The sequence below is a fragment of the Echinops telfairi genome, unplaced genomic scaffold (genome assembly GCF_000313985.2).
Source record: "Echinops telfairi isolate 266 unplaced genomic scaffold, ASM31398v2 ScPeMD7_7467;HRSCAF=8505_1, whole genome shotgun sequence".
NCBI lineage: Eukaryota > Metazoa > Chordata > Mammalia > Afrosoricida > Tenrecidae > Echinops > Echinops telfairi.
The window spans coordinates 41878737-41898691 of record NW_022111368.1 but is presented as its reverse complement, the minus strand read 5'-3'; the positions used below and the strand labels follow the sequence as shown (position 1 = coordinate 41898691).

Genomic DNA, 19955 nt, shown 5'->3' with positions numbered 1-19955 from the left:
AAGACCCAGGTTTCTGAGAGAGATGTATATATATATATATAAATTTAAGAGTGTATTTGGAAAGATGGAGAAGCCCAGCCTGAGGGACAGAAGCATCCAGCAGCTTCTCCCAGAATCGTGGGTGGGCCTGAGCTCCTGGCAATGGAAGGCCAGCCCTCGCTCAGTAGGAGAGGGAGAGCTACCCAGTGGGTGGGGATGGAGCATGAAAGGAGGGTCCCTGAGGAGCACCAGCATCCTGCACCCCCAGAGGGAGGAAGGCCGGGTAAGGAATTCAGGCAGCACATGGGCAGGGACACCTGTTCACTTTCCAGCACGCATTGCCATCCAGTTGATTCCAACTCACAGCGACCCTACAGCACAGGGGCTTCCTGAGACTTTGCATCTCTCCTGGAGTAGTAGCCTCGTCTTTCTCCCCTGGTGGATTTGAGCCGCTGGCCTGTGGTTCCCAGCACAGGGCATACATATCCCACTACACCACCAGAGCTCACTTCCAGAGAGAAGGCGCATCCCTCGGAGAGGCCAGGGCATCAGAAGGGTTGAAGAAACAGCTTCTGCAGGGGCCTGGGCAGCCGGCCTGAAGGCTGTCTCATGGAAGCCAGGCCTCCGCATGGTGGAGCAGAACCACCACGGCCCCCACCAGCAGGTCAGTAGTGGCTCTGAACAGCAAACCCTGGGCTGGAACCAGGAGGTCCTGGATCCTAAGATGACAGAAAGCAGGCGTGTGTAGCCAGTGCTGTCTCAAGAAGGTGAAGTCAGGTGAAGGTGAGAGCTCCTGGCTCCCTGTCACCAGATGGTCACCAGACAACTCCCCTTACAAGGCAAAGTATAAACCATTCCTGGGGCAGAGGGACAAAGGACTCAGAGGTTGGCCACCCAGGTAGACTGAGTGCTACAAACAAAGGGGCTGAGTCACCTCCAAATGGGAAGATCGTGTTTGGAAGGCTTGCAAGCCAAGACGAGTTCAATTATAGAGAAATAAAGATGATTGACCTTTATGTCCACCAGCTGAATGACTGGCTAGCTAAGTCCAAGACAAATTGCTGTTAACATTTTATTATACATCGTCCCAGACCTTTCTGAGCACAGGTACAAAAATAAAGTCAATTTGCACAATGGGAATGTGGTAGTTACATAATCTGTTGTCAATTTGAGAGGCTTAAGAGTGAAGGGGTGGAGTGTAGCCTGTCAAGCAGGTCTTAGCTTGATGACCGCATTTGGAGGCACTAAGGAGATAAATAGCTCGCTGGAGCCAGGACACAGGCTCACTCCCTGGGAGACAGAGCAGCTGACAAGACACATGGAGCTACGCAGGTGCCCTGAGCTAGAGGAGCCACATGGAGACCCCTGCCAGCACTGAGATGCTTACAACACCACTGGATCCACAAGACTTACCACTCACTGGCCTGTGATCTTCCTGCATCCAATGTTATTGCCTGTGTTACACGAGTCTAAAGAGGACTTTATAGATTGGTATGGAACCTATGGGCTCATATTGGATTTATGGACTTGATCTGGGCTAGGCTGGATGTTTCTCAATATTCAGCTGCTCTTGTTTATAAAGGTCTTTCTACATATGAGTCTTTATAAATTTTGTTTCTCTAGTCCACCCAGACTGACACAGGGGACATCTTGTACTTTGGAACTTTTATAGTCATTGAACAATAACCTTCCTAGGTCAAAAAATATAGATACCTATCATCATTGCTAATCGCTACATGATCTGATTTCCCTAATATGAACTCATTCCTTTAAAAAATTATTAGTAACAGTGTCGTGAAGAACAGACACGCTGCATATGTATCTTTCATGACTAATCTGATCATTTCCTTAAAATCCTTGCATGACAAAAAAATTGTTGAGCCATTAACTATGGTGTGCATATGCTTACTTTCCATATAGGTTGACGTGTCTCCTGGGCCCTCTGGAGCAGTACGTTAGTACTATCGTAGCAGTACCTCTGCCCCACACCCGCCAGCCCTGAGGACTAGCAGTCCTCTTTTGTCTCTCTGCTAATCTGGAACATGAAACAGGACTTTTCCTCATTACTCTATTTTACATTTCTGTGGTTACGAAGGACACACCACCTAATCTTTCTACATGTCCATTCACCATGTGCTTTGCATTTATTTGAATGCTTTGGGGGATCTTTTGCACAATTTTTCATGACAGTGCTCTTCACTCTTTTACATTAAGCAAGCAAGGTGTCGCCTCAAAGGGACCCGAATCCTTCAGTACAAAACACTGCCTGGTCCCAGCCATCCTCTCAACCGTTACATTAGAGCCCACTGTTGCAGCCGTGGGGCGAATCCATCTCGTCACTAATCTTCCTCTTGTTTGCTGCCCCTCCGCTTTACCAAGCAGGATGCCCTTCTCCAGGGACTGGTCTCTCCTGACAACATGTCCAAAGCCCATGAGACAAAAGCTTGCCATTCTCGTCTCTGAGCCGCGCTCTGCCTGGATGTCTTCCAAGACACATCTGCCCTTCCGGCAGCCCGGGGACTTCCCATAGGAATGCCTTCCAGCTCTCGTTCAAATGTGCCCATCCTTTCTCAGTCCTCCTGCTTCACTTCCAACCTTCCGATGAATGTGAGACAATTGAAAATTTTCCAGGATGCCTTTAGGTGTCAGGAGGAGCCCTGGTGGTGTGGTGGGTACGCGTTGGACTGCAATCCACAGGGTCAGCAGTTTGAAACCAGCAGCAACTCTGCTGGAGCAAGCCTGGATTCACGACTCCCGTGAAGTTACAGCCTCCAAAACCCACAGGGGGTCGCTACGAGCGAGCACTGGCTCCGTGACAGGGAGTTGGATTTCAGGTGTCAGAAGGAGCCTGGTGGTTACATGTTGGGATATTCATTTTAAGGCTGGCAGTTCAAAACGACCAGGTGCTCCTTGGGAGAAAGGTGAGACTTTCTTTTCCTGTAAAGAGTTAGTCTTAGAAATCCACAGGGCAGTTCTACTGTGTCCTACAGGGTTGCTGAGTTGGACTTGACTGGATGACAGTGAGTTTTAGGTATCAGAAAATTCAGAGTCTAGATCAACAATGATTCTTGGAACTATGCTTCTCCTCATCTGGGCAAGAGTAGAGGTCTCCAGTTATTGTGGACTGTTTGTTAGGCAGAAACAGCGTCTTGTTGTTGTATGCAAGTTCAAAGGAGTGTGGATTGTGTGCCAAGTCTTTAATAGCCCTGTATGATGGAGGGCAACTGCCCCATAGGGACTGTAGGCTAGCATCTTTACAGGAACAGGCTTCATTCAGGTCTGTCCCCTCGAGCCACTGGGGTTGACATCACCAAGCTTTCAGCTAGCACTGTGCTCTCCCGGCTCCTTTGACTGGGTTTGTGCTCATCTAGAGGCTGGGTTGCCAAAGGGGTGAAGTGTACCAGGTAACAATGTATATTTATTGTAGCTCAGCTCCAAATTGACCTTTCCGGCCTGCTATGTGGAAATGGGTCTGGGCCCATTGTGTTTTGCTTCAAAACTGGCACGAAAGCTTTGTCAGTGGAGAAAGCTGGAGATGTGGTACTTCCTACTTCTAGTGGACTCTCTTGAGAGCAACATGGCAGCTTTCTCCATCACCCTGCTCCTGCAGCTCTCTGGTTCTCCAGGGCCTGGCTCCCAGCAGCTTCACCCAGCATTATCGTCCCTGCCCCTGGAGTTCTGCAGCAATCCCTGGCCAGAGACATAGCCCTCTGTCAAGTTTTCCCCAGCACACTACAGGGCAGACTCCTGGCAGGTTTGGATGTGTATCTCCAAGAGACAGTGGCTGCTCCTGACACCTGCTGTGCTTACATTTTTAAGAGTTTGTTCTAAACCATCACTTGTTATTCCAACCCCCCATGACAGAGTGGTTATGATGGGCTACTAACCTGTCGGGCAGCAATTCCAAGCCACCAGCCGCTCCGAGGGAGGAAGATGAGGCTACCTACTCTCATAAAGAGCTACAATCTCAGGAATCCACAGCGGCGGGTCTAGCCTGCCCTATAGGGTTGCCACGAATCAGAATTGACTCAATGGCAGTGAGGGTTTTTTTAGTTTTGTTATTGGATTTAATACTTCTTGAACTAAACTGCCCCTGTTCAGATTATCCTATGGTTTCTCTCTCCTGATTAGACCCAGGCTCACACTGACATACTACAAACAGAAGCTGCCATGGCTTGAACCATGGAGAGACTAAAATGTAAGATTCCCAAGACGCGGTGGCAGACCAGGGAAGTGAGGGTGGAATAAAGCACTCCAGCGAACATAGGTCAAGGTGAAGTCTTTCACCCAGACAGCAAACGATGCGATGGGGTCAAGGTGAAGAGGGAAAACCACAGTGTTGAACGCTGATTTTGAGTTGACTTTAAAGCACCTGGAAGTCATCAAGGAGGAAGCTGGCTGTAAATTCAGTATCTTGTAGCAGCCTGGGATTAAGGTTTACACCTCATCGCCCTGAAGCCACAGGCATAAACAGAACGGAGCGCATCCCGAGGAGAGAGCGCCTCGACTTTCCATCTCCCCTCAGCTCCCCAAGGCCCGTTAGTTTGACTTTCAGGTATTCTCGACTCTTCCCGCTTCTTGTTGTTAGTGTTTGGTCTACTCTATTGTCAGCTTGTTTGCAATGTCAGGATGAGTCTGGGTCCAACCCCAAGTTCAATTGCTAGATGGAGGAAACAAAGCTTGCAGAGGAAATACTGGGCGCTCCAGTGAAACTAAGGGCAAGTGTTGTTCCAGCTGCAAAGTGGGGCAGCCAGGTGGATGTCCTGCTCGGAACCAGGTCTGCACCTGGGCTAGGGAGGGAGCACAGCTCCTTCATTCCCACCTCCCACAGCTTCCAATTTGCTAACAGTGAGGCCATTGTTTTGCTTGGAGGCTCATTAGCCGGGCTGATCTCAGAACTGCACTCAGCTGCAGCAGAAGCTTCCTTCCTCCTCGTTGTTCACACGTCAAACATGCATCCCGGTGGAAACCACCTACGCCCAGACTTCCTGCCAAGTGCAATGACAATAATCACTCTGAGATGTAGTCAATTAAGATGGCCTTCCCAGCCATAATCCCTTAGGGGGTGTATTATAAAGTCTGGCCTCAGTCATCCCATTTGGGAGGGACCCCTTTATGCTAACAGACAGTGTGACGTTGGGATGAAGTCTCCACTCAGCAGCCAGCACAGAAACCCTGGTGGTCTAATAGCGACGGACGGGCTGGGCTGCTCACCGCGAGGTCGGCAGTTTGAAAGCACCAGCTGCTCCACAAGAGGAAACAAGGCTCTGTCCTCCGGTGCAGTTAGTCTGGGAAACCCACAGGGACACTTCTTCTCTGCCCTGTAAGGTCGCTAGAAGTTGGACTTCACTAGATGCCAATGAGTTTTGTTTTTTGAAGACTAGGGTGTGAACGTTACTTCCCTTTGTTTTCTTGGGGACGTGGTCTGCTAAAAGACAAAACCACACTTCAAAATTCTGCTGTGCTGAAAAGCCATCTCAGAAACAAGAGAAACCCCAGGACCATTAGGAAGAACCCCCAGTGGAGCACATCTGAAGAGCCAGAGGCCCAAAGCAGGCACCAGAGGCGGTGACTCGGAGACCATGGGGCAAGGAAGCCACGGCAACACCAGAGATCAAAGCTCAGACTGTAGACAAGAGGAGCAGCCCGGCGACTCTGCAGCTGTGAGGCAGGGCAGGAGAATGTGCTGGGCCAGAGGTAAACGCCAAGGGAGCACAGTTGAGAAGCCGAGGGCCAGACTTGGCTGAGGAGAGGTGCTGCTGAGGAGAGGTGCTGCTGTGGAGCAGTGACTGGAACCTTACTGTTACTGACCCGGACTTGTGGGAACCTGCTGAATTCCCTAATACATGCCCCTAAGTGTGGTGTCACGTGGCGGTTGCAATGAAGTCGAACCCAGCATAGTAGTGGAGGGCTGTGGGCGGAACCGCGGGTGTCAGAATAGGTAAAGGGTGCAGCAAGGTGTCTCTGGCCCCTGCCTTGTGGCGATAGGTCTTGGGTTGGTGTGAAGTTGGCTTTTCCTTTTCCCGTATGGCCTCTGCACTGTTGCACCAACCTTGTCGGACACGCTGTTGCGTGAGGATAAAGGCATCCTGACACACCACCCACAGGTGAGAGAGAGACCAGCATCATGGCCAACAGAGGACACACAGATGGCAGGGTAGACCATTTAGAAGAGGAAAAAAATTTTTCCTATTATACTACTTAAGTCCAATTACTATCTGTGTTGAGCATGGTACACTTGCAGGCAACTATACGCGTTCACACTGACCAGTTATTTTAATGTAGAAAGCCTACATGAGTGGTCATCAAAGCAGCATGGGTACCGTTTCCCCCAAAATAAGACAGTGTCATATTAATTTTTGCTCCCAAAGATGTGCTAGGTCTTTTCAGGGGATGTCTTATTTTTCCATGAAAAAGAATACAGTACATATTTATTGTTCATTGTTTTATTAAGAGACTCGCACTTCCTGTCTGCTCCAGCTGCGCTGCGGCCAACAGTGAGCTGTGCGGCGGCACCTGCCACCACGGTCCAGAGCCAGGGTAGCTTCGGGGAGATGCCTTATATTTCAGCGAGAGGCAAAACTGTAAGTAGGTCTTATTTTCGGGGGATGTCTTACTTTCGGGGAAACAGGGTAGGTAGTGAGAATAGTGATACAATGAGATGAAGCCAGTGTTATCTAACTGTATGTGAATGTGAATGGATACACATCTGAAATACACACCGTGAACGGATACACGTCTGAGGTACACACTGCTAATGGATACATGGATAATGTTCTGCATATTGCTACCAAAAATTGGGGGGAAATTTTTTTTTTTTAATCCTACACTTCGGTTGCCTAAGGACAAAGAATAAAACAAGAGGCTAGTTTAAAAAGGAAAATATTTACTCCATTCCAAAAACACATCAAGAAACCCACACGCAATTCATATTCCTATTCATTGATGGAAAAGATGTTACTGGCTTCAAGCTCTTCTTCCTGGGATTCTGAGGCTTGGAAGAAATTACCATGTCCTTCAGATACTCCAGCGACTCAGAAAGAGAGTGCTGGCCTGGGCAGCTAGAAAGGAGCTACACAGAAGGAGATGGAGTAGCAACCTAACTAAATTGTAGGTGATGGCACAAAGCCACCCGGGAGGGCACCCGTGATGCTCTGAGATGAGCCAGGGCCCAGAGGGCCGGGCTGCCCTAGAGAGCCGGCAAGCTCCGTACTCTGATGCACAGACGGCAGCTGGTGTGCCCTGGCCAAGGCTCATCCTTCAAGCCCCCTGCTGGTTGGTTTCATCATTATCTCGTCTCTTCCAAATCTGTAAGAAATAAGTAGGAGATGATAAGGAGCTGGTCCCAGAGACACTCAGTCACCGAAGTCTATTAAATAGCCTCTGTACCAGGTCACGGGTAACCCTTTACGCCCTTATATGTACACAATTCGTACCTACCAAGATTCCTGAAGCTGGTGCAGAACCTTTCAGAAAATTACCTTCATTCAACTGTACTTTCTACCTTTCTTCACTCTTAAGAAATCCTCCTATTCCTAACACCCTTTCTAGAAAGGGTCACTGCCAAGCCTTAGCCAGGCACTGAGAAGAGAAAGATGTCTCTCTCTCGTTCTAAAATAAAGCCTTTCCTTAGTCTCACTCTCTTCTTTCCCCAGAGAGCAGGGCTGTCACAGAGAGACAACGACAGCACTGTTCTCCATGGGCTCTCTATCCGATGGAGAAGACAAACAGCCAGGAGCAGCCAGCCAGCATGCCAAGACCGGCTGCCGAAAGTGCTGTCAAGTCACCAAGAGAAGGGGGCTAACTTTGCCTGGGGAGCAGGGAAGACTTCAGAGATGGCTCCTAGGTGGCCTGGTCGATAATTTTTGGCTTTAAAATCCGACCACAAACCTCTGCCAAATTCACCCAGCTGTCAACATATCCTTGCTCCTGCAAATCTCGCTGCCCCCCTGCTCTTCTCTTTCTGAAAATCTCTGCTTCACCCAAGGGCCACATAACCCGGTCCCCACCCACCCCTCTAACTAGGGTAGAGGACCTCACTTCCTCCTACCATTCCAGCCTCACACCCACTTCCTGTCTGCTCCCACAGCACCCCTCTCACTGGCCCCAGGCACCACTCATTAAGGCCTATTCTGTGCTCACCCTTCCACTAAGTCAGTGCCCAGCTCACCTGGATGTAAGCCTCGGACAGCGTGATCATCTGGGGAAGGATGTCCGTCACCTGCAGGTCTTGTAACTCGTACCATTTGCCCGTCCCCTGCAAAAAGAGCCGAGGGTGACCATGACTATCCAGAGTCATGAGTAAGAGGTACGCGACCTCTGCAGGTGTCATTCCATTTAGAATTTCTGATGCGTTGATCTCAATGCTTGAGCACTTGTATGCATTTTCAGGAGAATTTAAGAAGCCCTCTCAACTCCTCCCTTCAGACGCCTCCTTCAAACTCAAAATGACAGGCTAGACACACTCCCTGGAAGGAAAGCCTACAAACGAACAACCCCGACTCCACTCTGGAGAACAAAAGCGACGGCGACACAAGAAAACGTGTCCGTGACAGACATCTGCATCACCCCAGCTCTGTCCTCTGGGCTACAAATTTAACACACACTCTTCACATCATGATCCGCGCCTCCCATCGGAGAAAGCAGCATCTCGATGTGCCAGAGGTACTTCTGGAAGCTCACCTACCTCACCCACCTGAACTTCTAAGACATGACCAGAGATTTCTAATATTTCCCAACATAGATGTCATCAAGAAATGTCACAACCATGTAGTATGATTCAAGAACTGTTTCTGAGAATGGGCTCCACCTGGTTCCAATCCCATTCCCACTACTGCAGGTTAAGTGACTCACACTCTGGGCCCAGGTGGCCTCATCTCTAAGAAGATGGCACTGACAAGTGGGTGTGGTTTTACTGCGAACTGGGGGAGACTTACAGATGATCAGTTTTCCATTCCATAATCCATACACCCACCAAAGCAGGCTCTAGGACACTGTCTTTGTGGACTATGCTATGCCAACTGAGCTTAGTCCCCCCCCACCCCCCCCCGACGATGGTCCTGGCCCCCAGGCCCAGTGACTCCTTCTCAGAGGTGTGTTTTCCGGCCATAAACACAGGAACAGGCTCTGAGCTAAAAGGGACTTCACCAGTGCTTCACAAACACTGATTGCAGACCTATCTGAGGCTCTTCTTAAAATACAGACTCTTATTTATTAGGTTTGGGTGGGACCTGGAACCCGGCACTTCTAACAAGAGGAAGGCCGTGCTGCTGGTCCCTGGGTCCCACCCTGAGTGACAAAGCCCGAGTCACAGAGATGGTCCTCAGCGGTGGCTGCACAGACCCGTCTCGTAGGGAACTTTGAACCACGGTTAAGCCCTGGCTCCCCTCCGCTGCTCCATGCAGGGCTTCTCACCTCGACACTGACTATCGAGGTTTCAGAGACTGCCCTGTGCAGTGTCAGGTGCTGAGTGGCATCCCGAACCTCTGCCCTGGTTGAAAACGTCAGTCTTAATGAAACGCCCCACGAGAGGCCAATGTGCAGGTAACGCTAAAAGCCACTGCAGACCTCTGAGAAAGCCATGACCAGGCAAAGCTCTGAGAAAGCCAGGCCAAGGCAAGCTGCAGGGAACTGCCCTCAGAAGTCTGAAGAAAGGGAACCTGCTCCTGCCCCTCAGCCACTCACGTGGTGGAGCACGTGGATCCGGTAGGAGCCCTCTGAGGGCTTGCCGTCATGCACAATGTTGGCAATGAGGTCATAGGTGGTGTTCTTGTGGACTGCCTGCACTTCTTCAGACAAGTATTCTCTCAGGTCCACGTTTCTAGTGGAGACAGAAATGCAGCCAGGGTGTTAGACAAAGGCTGTGCGGTGAGGGACACTGCCCTACACACACTGCCATCACCTTGCAGTTAGCAGCCACACACCCAACCCAGCGCCCCAGGGCTCCCTTGGCCAGCCCTCACTCCACAGCTTGCTAGTTCTAGTTGTGGAGAGAGGCCGGAAACTGACTCGGGAACCTAGAGGAGTGACAGCACGCGGAACAAAGGATGACGTCAACAAACGAAGAATTTTTCAAGTTGGGAAATAGACTGAGTCACATAAATGGTAAGAGACTATGTTAACTACGTAACTTTAGGGAAACACACCCTGTGAGCCTACAAAGATTTTGCACGGTAAAGTAAAAGAGCTATCGTTTGAGGGGCTTTCAACAAGCCTGCTCTACTCCTCTTTCATCAGCTGTTCTTCCTACACTGCAGCTCCCAACAAGCAACAGGACAGAAAGGCGAAAGGGAGATTGCTTCCAGAGGTAAACGTCTACCCTTGGGGTCCTTGAAATACAGTGAACCCTCGCCACTTCGTGCTTCGACTTCGCGGCTTCACTCTATCGCGGTTTTTGCGTAACAGCACATACTCTGTCATTACTGCCACTGATTGGCTCATACTGTACACGCTTGATGCCATAAATAATATAATAAATAATAAATGATAATTGTAACGTCCAAAATGTTTTACTGCATTTTCCCTTTTTCGTTTAAATAAATTGGGTAATACGAGTGTAATGGTGACTAACGGGTGTTTTTTCATGTCCTCTATGCTCTAACTACGAAAATATTTGATTTACAATAAGGAATCCTACTTCACGGAATTTCATTTATCACGGTAGGGTCTAGAACCGATTAACTGTACTTGTATCCTTCCCATTTAAAACCCTTTAACAGTGTAGTACAGGTAGATTTGTTCCTTCCCATCTGTAATGGAGAGTCCAAAACTAACACTAATACAAAATCCTCGGAGATCTGAATCCCCGTAAGAGAAAAGAAAACCCGGGTATTACTCACGTGATGGGGAAATTGACAATGGTTGGATTCTTCTCCACAAAGAAGTTGTTCTTGGTGAATCTCTTAATGCAGAAGATGAGATAAGGAGGCAGCTTGGTGAGCTGGAAACGCTTCAGGAAGTTCTCCTTGTAAGTCTTATATTCCTAAAGGGACAAACGAAAAGTAACAAATTTGCACTGGAATTGGAACAGGGACGTTGCTGGGTTTTTTGGGGTTTTTTTGCTTCATCTTGGTTTAGTTTTTTAACTGTCATTTTGCTTTGCACTTATAATTCAGAAGTCACCTGATCCCAGACACGAAGTCACTGGTTTAAAATGAGCCACCTGACTAAGACCAATGGCACTCCCTCCTCCGGCACATGATCACACTGTTGGACAATAACCAGACTAACATGGAGACTCTCCTCGACAGGAGAACACCGCTGTCCAACAAAAAAAGGATTTTCCACAACTGTGGAATTAAAACCACAATTATAAAAGCTCATTGCCGTCAAACCAAATCTAACGCATAGTGACCCAACAAGGCCAGGGAATTGCCCCATGGGGTTTCCACAGTTGTGATCTTTCACAGTAGCAAACTGCCACTCTGCAGGGTGGGTCTGGACGCTGGAGACACTCAGCCATGGCACCGCCAGGAACCCTCGGGAAACCATGATAAACTCAAAACCAAGCCCATTGCCACCCAAGTCAACTGACTTATATGGACCCTATATAGGTTTTCTGAGACAAAATCTTTATAGGAAGAGACAGCCTCATCTTTGTTCTGAGGAGCAGCTGGTGGGTTTGAACCACCAACCTTTCAATGAGTAGTCCAATGCCTAACCCACAGCTCTACTAGAGCTCCTTAAGAACCATGGTTGTCCCGCTTAATTCAAAACAAGGGAGGACTTCCAGATCACTAGATGAGCACACCCGTGGATCTGGTACTGCTGAAGCAGGGAGGAGCCCCTTACATTGAGGGGATTCTAGGAGAGCTGGTGACCAACCTCCCACCCTCTTTCCCACTCCACGATTCCAGGACTCTTGGTCAATGGCAACTTTCCCCGATGGCCACTGCGTGCATGAAGGACAGTGGTGAGAACCCAGGACATGCTCTGGGGCTCAGTGGACAATGAACAGGAGTCTGTTTGTCCTGGACACAAGTACAACTTGTAAAGTCTGACACGTGGAAACAGAGAGGCGGGAGTCAGAGACCAACCGTCACAAGCGCGAAAAGGGCAGTGACGTCACCCGCCCTCTACAGGGCCAAGTTCTGGAGGTGACAAGGAAACCCTGTCATTTAAAATGAGCTGGGACACACACACACACTTTAAATATCCTCAACGATGACTATATGCATTAGCAAGTAAGCACAGTCCACCTCTGGCTTGACTGTGAGCACTATGAGCCTGTGTCCAGAGACTGGGAGAAACATTTTTTTTAAATAATATGAGCCCCCAATAAAATGATTTTTTTTTTTAAGTGGGAATCTGTGGTATTTGAACCACGACTGTATCACACCCTCCCTCCACCCTGTTCCACAAACTAAGACGCTCGGCTACAGACAAGTGCAGCCAAGCTCCTGTGCAGAGGACTGTGTCCCAGGAGAGGCAGCCGTGAGCATGTCCCATCTATCTGAGCTACCTACTGCTGAGGTTAAACTCTGGGCAAGTGGGGATGAGACGCAGGGTTCCTTTTTAAATTCAAATCCTGACTCAGGGGACAGAAATTCTACTGAGGGCAAGAGACTGCTGAGACTACCAAGACCCCAACCATCTCAGCTCCAGCTCACAGCACAGAGGTTCCACATCAACTGAGATGGAGCAGCGGCTGCTGCCTCCATTCACCAAGCCCCCGGCCCCTCAAGCGGACCATCGCTTAGGGAGGAAGTGAGTCACTGTCCCTGTCTCCTGCACCCGAATAGCCCAACTGATGAACAGTTGAATAAAATACGACAAAGCCATCTCAGCCAAAACAAGACCAGCTGCCACATCCAGTTGATTCCAATGCACTGCTACCCTGCAAGACGGAGGATGGGCCAGTAGCATTTCCAAAGCTGGAAATCTTCAAGGTAACAAACTGCCCCATCTTTCCCCTCAGAGCAGCTGGTGGGTTCAAACCACTGACCTTTTTGGTTAGCAGTCAAGCACTTTCGCCAATGTACCACTAGGACACTCCTCCTATCCATAAAATGGAATTCTAATCAGCCATAAAAAAGAATGAAGTAATAATAAATGTTCTAAATGTGGGTTATCCTTGAAAACATGTTAAGCGAAAGAGCCAGTTTGCAAATGACTCCATTTATATAAAAATGTTCGGACCAGACAAATGTAGAGACAGAAACAGGCCAACGGCTGTTTCGGGTAGCGCAAGAGAGTAGGGCAGTGGTGGGCTTCTTTTCGAGGTGATGAAAATGCTCTAAAATTGAGTGTGATGATGGCTACATACATCAACATCACTGACACTGTACACCAGGGGTCCTCAAACTATGGCCCGCGGGCCACATGCGGCCTGCTGAGGACATTTATCCGGCCCGCCGGGTGTTTTTGCCCCATTTGTTTTTCTATTTCAAAATAAGATATGTGCAGTGTGCATAGCAATTTGCTCATAGTATTTTTTTAAACTATAGTCCGGCCCTCCAACAGGTCTGAGGGACAGTGAACTGGACCCGTTTAAAAAGTTTGAGGACCCCTGCTGTACACTTTAACAGGTGAACCGTATGACATGAATTGTATTTCAGAAAGCTGTTACTTTTAAGTACCAAGTAAATGCCAAGAGACTTCACTTCATTTGTACCTAAGAACAGATTGGTTTCAAGAAGCACTATTCTAATTATCTCAGACCACTGCAAAAAGGGACAGAAACAGATTCATATCTCAATGTGGGCAGAGCCTAGCTTATAAAGCCTTCCCAAGAAATCAACAGACTCGATGGTGGGGAAATCTGAGCTTCACTCCAGGGCGACCAGTACCACATTCAGAGAGCATGGAGCAATGGGGGGTAGCCATGACAGCAGCACTGCTCATCGAGGTCACTGGTGTTATCCAAGTTGTACTTGTATGCAGTGTGTAATTTGTTACAGCTATAAACTTGCTGAAGAACTGTAATCCCAAGGAGCATATACCAACATTTATGCTTACACTAAATGGAGCAATACTAAGTCCAAATAAATGTAAACAATAGTGAAGGGCCAGGAAATTATTATTATCTGAAATAACAGTGACAGCATGCAAGGGATGCCCACAGATCACCATGTGTGGGAGCCCAGTCCTCTAGCGTGTGTCCTCCCCAAGGCCAGGAAGATTCCATTCTTCCTTAGGCCCCAGGAGATTCCTTCCAGTACAATGCCTCTTCTACTTGAGGTAGGTTTTTATTGGAATTTGACATTTGAAAGCAAAAGAACCTTGACGAATAGAGAAGGAAAAGACAAGGTTTCAAATACAGGAGGTTTCAAATAAAACAAAACACTCTTCAAAAAAAACAACAGGTTAAGTTTATAAACATAGAAGAGGAAATTAAACTAAGAAAATAGTTTTAAAAGTCTGCTTTAACTTGATAAGGGGTAATATTGTGGGAAAACGTATTTTATTAACTTAAATCGTTTCATATCGTGCTTATTGATACAGCTCAACATAATTCAGTCAATCCGTGTCACAGTGAGCAGACAGACCTGTCCCTGGGGGTTTCTGAGCCTGTCACTCTTCACGGTCCAAGTAGCTGACCTCATCATTTCCTCTCAGAGTAGCGGGTTCCCAGCCCAACGCATACCCACTCTATGTCGATGCCAATTTTTAAGGATGGAAGGTTTTCTACTTTTTTGCATTTGTACTGTCCTATATTCGCTCCTCCTTTCTCTACACTAGCCGGAAAAAGAAAGCGTAACAGAGATGTCTGAGAATTACAGGAGGGGGCAACCATCTGGAAATACCCAGGGGTCTAGGAGGCCCCACAGCGACTGTGCATTTATAAGAAACGTACGGCACGCATGTGGTGGGTCTCGAGTCTACAAAGAAAAGCAGGGGCAGGAGGCAAATGGGCTACCTTCTCAGTGATGCCATTGAACTTGGCCAGGATGTTGAAGAGCGGCACCTGCGGGATGATGAGCTGCTCCTTCTCGTCCTTGTAGAGTGGGGCGGTGGGCAGGTCCAGCGTCAAGTACATGAAGGTGGACTCCACCATCGTCTCCTGGTACTCGTCGTTGTGGAGCAATTGCTCCTTCTCCTCTGCAGGCTAGGGAGTCGGAGATGGAGGCTGAGGATGAGGATGAGGTGAGCAGCAGGGAGCCAATACAGACGCAAAGAAAGCCTGGCTTGCAGCATTCACAGCCGCTTCATTTTCCGCCCACGTGGCTGGGGAGAAGAGCCCCACAGCGCGTGGCTGGGCAGTTTCACCTGCGGCTGCGGTGGCAGCAGCACCGTCAGTTCAACACAGGGGGCAGTGCCTTCCATCTTCAGAGGTCTGACCCGCAGAGGCACACCCGACTTCTAGAAAGTGTTACCTGAGCCTTCTGAAAACACACCAGCACCACCCAGTGGCCAACTCCAACCAGCCTCCAAATTTCTCCAGAACACAAGCAGTATAGGAGCCCGAGGGGCCTGCTCCTTGGCAGAGATTCTTGTAGAACCTTTTCACTTGGCAAGGGATGTCAGTTCCCCAAGCTTTGCTTATCTCCCCTAAATGCCTCCGGCAGAACAAACCAGTCCCAGAACAAACCAGTCCCAGAGCAAGGCCCGGCCACTCACCAGATCAGGGTGGGGGAGCTTTTTGGTGAAGATCCTCATGGACCCTTGGAATACGTCGGTCACGATTGCTGCACAAACAGAAATCAAACTCTGTAAGGGTGAAAAGCTTTTCCAAATACATGTGCAACTTCTAAGGTTTGGAAGTCAGTCATCCTCTTCCAGCACAAGAACCAAAGAGCTCACTAAACGCACCTGTTCCCCTGCATGCCACCTCGGCATCCTGATCACTGTACCTGTGTAAATCTCAACGCTACCTCTACCCCCCCCCTCCCTTAAACCCGCAGCACTGAATGAAAAATGAGTGCTGGTTTAAAGTGCTGGTGAAACATGAGTCACAAAAGGCTCCCCGCAGAACAGGTCTCAGAAGCACGCGCTGCCTGGGAACGAAGACAATGCCCAGGCTGCACTGGACACAGAAGGAAGCGGCAGACAGGCAGGCAGATCAGACCCGAAGCAGTGAGACAGAGAGCACGGCAGGACCCGGCACAGAACTGAGGGCAAGCACAGACTGAAGACACTGGGCAGGGGTGGCAGGAGCACACAGAGGAAGGACACAGCAAGAGACAGCCACCAACGCCGTCACTGCGACACTGAGGGCAACAGTCACTAGGAAGTCAGAAAACCAATCGGGGCCCCAGATGATCCACCTCGCTCTGTAGTCACTAGCTAGTAGTGCTAAGTGGCACTCAAGGAAAACATTTCACTACCTCCACATCAACACAATAGCTGAAGGGCTGAGAGACTCAACGTCTGGGCACCTGCCAGGGAGGCCAGCAGCGCTGCCCCCAGTCTAGGTTCAGGGTGAGGAACCAAGTTTTCACCGGGTTTGGCCTTCAACTTAAAGGCCAGGCAAACAACCAACAGAGTCCTCCTCACACGAATTATCATGAGGGCAGGAGACTGGGAGTCTAGAACTCACTGTTCAGTCCCCCTGCTTAAGACCGGCTCAGGATTTCCAGGGCATAGATGTGCCCCTTTCCACTTAGTACAAACCATGACCACATTTCAACAAAAATGTAGAGAGAGGCCAATTCAGGAGCAACATTTTGGGCATGTGTTTAACAGATAGGACTGCCCTTCACCCCAACAGCCCACCAGGACACACAGCACACAGGCAGACACAAAGAGAACGGTGAGTACAAACGATGGGGAGCCGCCGTGCTTTCTAAAGGAAGCACACAAAAAGTGGTTCTCTTCCCGGGAACGGAACTTACTCTTCTTCTTCTTCTTTGTGCCCCCCAGGGCTGAGTGCAGGGCATTCAGAAACCAGGACAGAAAGTCGACTCCATCCCCTGGGGAAAAAGGGAGGGGTGAGACATGTCAGAGCTGGGAGGCACGACCTACCCAAACCTTGCCCCAGTTGTCCTCCTTCCTTTCTGGCCACATCACTCTGCCCCTGGGGCAGTCGCCTCCACCCGGCTCAGGGCCTTCCACTCCTTGCTCATCGGGCTTTCAGATCTATGTGTTGCTGTGAGGTGCCGTCAAGTCGGCTCTGACTCAAAATCCACCCTATGTACAACAGAACCAAACACTGCCGGTCCATCCCATCCTGAGGCTGCCAGGTTTGAGTCTATTTGCAGCCACGGAGCCAGCCCATCTTTCCGAGGACTTTCCATGACCCTCTCCTTTACCAAGCGTGATGTCCTTCCCAGAGGGATCTCTCCTCAGGCACGAGACGCGGTCTCACCGGCTTCACTCTGGATGTCTTTCTTCCAGGACAGATTTGTTCACGCCTCCGGCAGTCTCCGGTGCTTCCGATGGACTTTGCCAACGCCATCGTTCAAAGGCATCGGTTCGAGTTCAGTGCTCATCCTGTCCGCTCTCACGTGCATGGAGAATGAAAGTAACCCTGGCTTGGGTCAGGCATGCCTTTGTCCGCAACCTGTTCCCTTTGCCTTTAACCTTTTAAAGAGGACTTTGGCAGCAGCTCTGCCCAATGTAGTTCATCATTTGATCTGACTGCTCCTTCCGTGGGCAAGGACTGAGGCTCTGCTAGGTAGCCAAAATAAGGACAGAGGGGAGGGTGTCCCCCCAAATGCCTGCCAAAGGCCACAATGCAGGGGATCAGGGAAATCAGGCACCCATTAGACACCTATGGAAGAATCCAAACTGAGAGTGTGCAGACTAGGGCCACCTAGGCGCAGGTGAAGCTAAGCCTGGCCACAACCTAGACACATGGCATCACACAGGTGTGCTAAAACTCAGCCAATACCCTCAACTATGCCTCCCTAACCAGTAGATACAAAAGCCAGCCACAGGCAGGCCAAGCCCCCCACCCCCACCCCCTTTTTTCACTCTTCCCATGTTGCGTGTTGCAAGCGGAGGGTGAGATTCCTCCCTCGCACGTGCGCCTGCACACCTCTGTATGCCCACTCGCAGCCCGCTCACGCTTAGGTTTCCCTGCTCTTGGCTCCACACGCAGTCTCTCCAACTCCTGTTTTGCATTCCTTCCACGTGTTTTCCCACGCTCTCGTTTTCAGTCTTGAACTTTCCCACAGCCCCTGCCACTTGGCCCTGCATGCTTTCCCAGAAAGAGTGTGTACTTTTGGAGATTATAGTACCCAAAACTTCCCTTTCCCTCATAGAAGTTTACAAAAGTGCTTCTGCCACATGAATTCTTTCAGCGTTGTGAAGCAAGAAGTGAGGTAAACTATCCCACAAACCTAACATATTTGAAACAATGAAACCCTTGACAACTGTAAACTTTCTCCACTCATCGACAGTTCTTACAGGGTCAGCTATGTGGACTTTCGTTTTCTTCATGTTGAGGTGGAATCCATATTGAAGGTGGTTGTCTGTGATCTTCATCAGCAAGTGCTTCAAGCCCTCTTCACACTCCACAAGCAAGGTAAGTCACGTGCACACTGCATGTCAATGAGTCTTCCTCCGATCCTGATGGAGACTCTTCTGCAGGTGGCCCAGCGCTGATCCATGGAAGGACCTAAAAAATCAACTCAGTCCCAGCCAGACCTGTACCTCAAACCCAGAGGTGACACCACAAATGAAAATGACCTCTTTGCTAAGTAAGCTCCGGCTTCCTTCCTTCCTGCTCTGGCTCACAAGGATTCTTCAGTGGCGGAGGCAGGAAGGAGTTGTTACCCAGCACCAGGGCCGAAAAGGCAACTAATGCTAACCCCGGAGTCACCAGGAAACAGCATGTGCACGACACCCTGATCTGTGGAGGGCATCTGTCTAGAAGCCCAGGACCCAGATACTTCCTCACTCACTGAACACCTACCTCAATCCGACGTCCTCTTTGCCCACTCAGTTAAGATCTCATAGACCGTGGGATAATAATTTTATTTCCCTAAACCCAAAGTGTGGGAAGCATGGGACCTAGAAGAAAGTGTACGTGGTCTTCTCCCCTCATGACACAGGGCTTGGCACGCCAGCTCTAATGAGGCACGCCTCCACAGCCCCAGATGAGAAAAGCCCCGGTACACATATTCCAGGTTCCACAGCACCTCTCCCCCAACAAAGGCTAATGTACAACTGTCTCCTGCAGATGCCTAGCTCTAAAAATACCCGCTTCCTTTGTTCCTTATGCTTAAGAAGCGATTAGCACCTTTTGTCTCTTGTATGCCTGGTATTTCCTTTGAGATACTTCCCTGGAGGACTTGGGATATTCAAGATTAACACCCTGCCCACTTTATGTGTTTGTATTAACAAGAGGCTTGCAGGCTTCATTACTATAAAACCTGATTGTTGAATAAACTCTAGGCTCTTGAGTCCCCTGTCCTGTGCTCAGCTATTTTATTTTTTATAATTGCGCACTTCCCTCCCAAAGGATCCTGTTCGACACCAAAGGCCTCGTAATGCCACGATGACTCTTCTAATTCCCCTCACACAATGCCTTATCCTACCACAGCAAGACCCTTCTACGTGACTCTCTTCTAATTCCCCTCACACAATGCCTTATCCTACCACAGCAAGACCCTCTCTATGTGACGAAGCACTAGGCAAAGAATACCCCACTAGGTCTCAGAGATGTGGGGAAAACTACATTGTGACAAAGGAACTGCTGGGTACATCACTGTGGGCAGAGAAACTTGGCAGATTGATTGGGGAGTGGATGACCCTGATTTTTCTGCAATTCTGCCAGCAGTCATGCTCTCAAAGAAGATACAGTCCAATGCCCACCTCAAGTCCAAGATCATCTGTTGAGCTCTGCAAATGTCAACGCTGATCAGTCCACGCCTAAAAACACTCATTCTCAAACAAAACCTTCACACCTGATGCAGCACAGCCTGAGTACAAAAATCTGTGTCCAGGAGAGAATTGATAAAGCAGCAAATATTTCTAAAAACAGAAGATACTCTAGCCATGCTAACTGATGGGAATTAGGTGGTTCTATGAAGAAAAGTTTCCGAAGTTATCAAGGATGTCATTTACTCGGCAAATGGGCAGATCTGCTGCAC

At 49.2% G+C, this 19955-nt stretch overlaps 1 protein-coding gene across 2 annotated transcripts in view; it reads right to left on the bottom strand.

Annotated features, from left to right (window-relative positions):
• Positions 1–6845: 6845 nt before the first annotated feature.
• Positions 6846–19955, bottom strand: part of USP39 (ubiquitin specific peptidase 39) — a 28926-nt gene continuing 15816 nt past the window's right edge. For both annotated transcript variants that reach the window (XM_004707956.3, XM_045283887.1), the window contains exons 7-13: positions 16752–16829; positions 15538–15605; positions 14837–15025; positions 10818–10960; positions 9664–9799; positions 8150–8236; positions 6846–7287 (exon numbers count right to left, since the gene is read on the bottom strand). In XM_004707956.3, the coding sequence (XP_004708013.1) occupies positions 7240–7287; positions 8150–8236; positions 9664–9799; positions 10818–10960; positions 14837–15025; positions 15538–15605; positions 16752–16829 (749 nt within the window). In that variant the 3' untranslated portion in view covers positions 6846–7239. The remainder of the gene's footprint in view (positions 7288–8149; positions 8237–9663; positions 9800–10817; positions 10961–14836; positions 15026–15537; positions 15606–16751; positions 16830–19955) is intronic.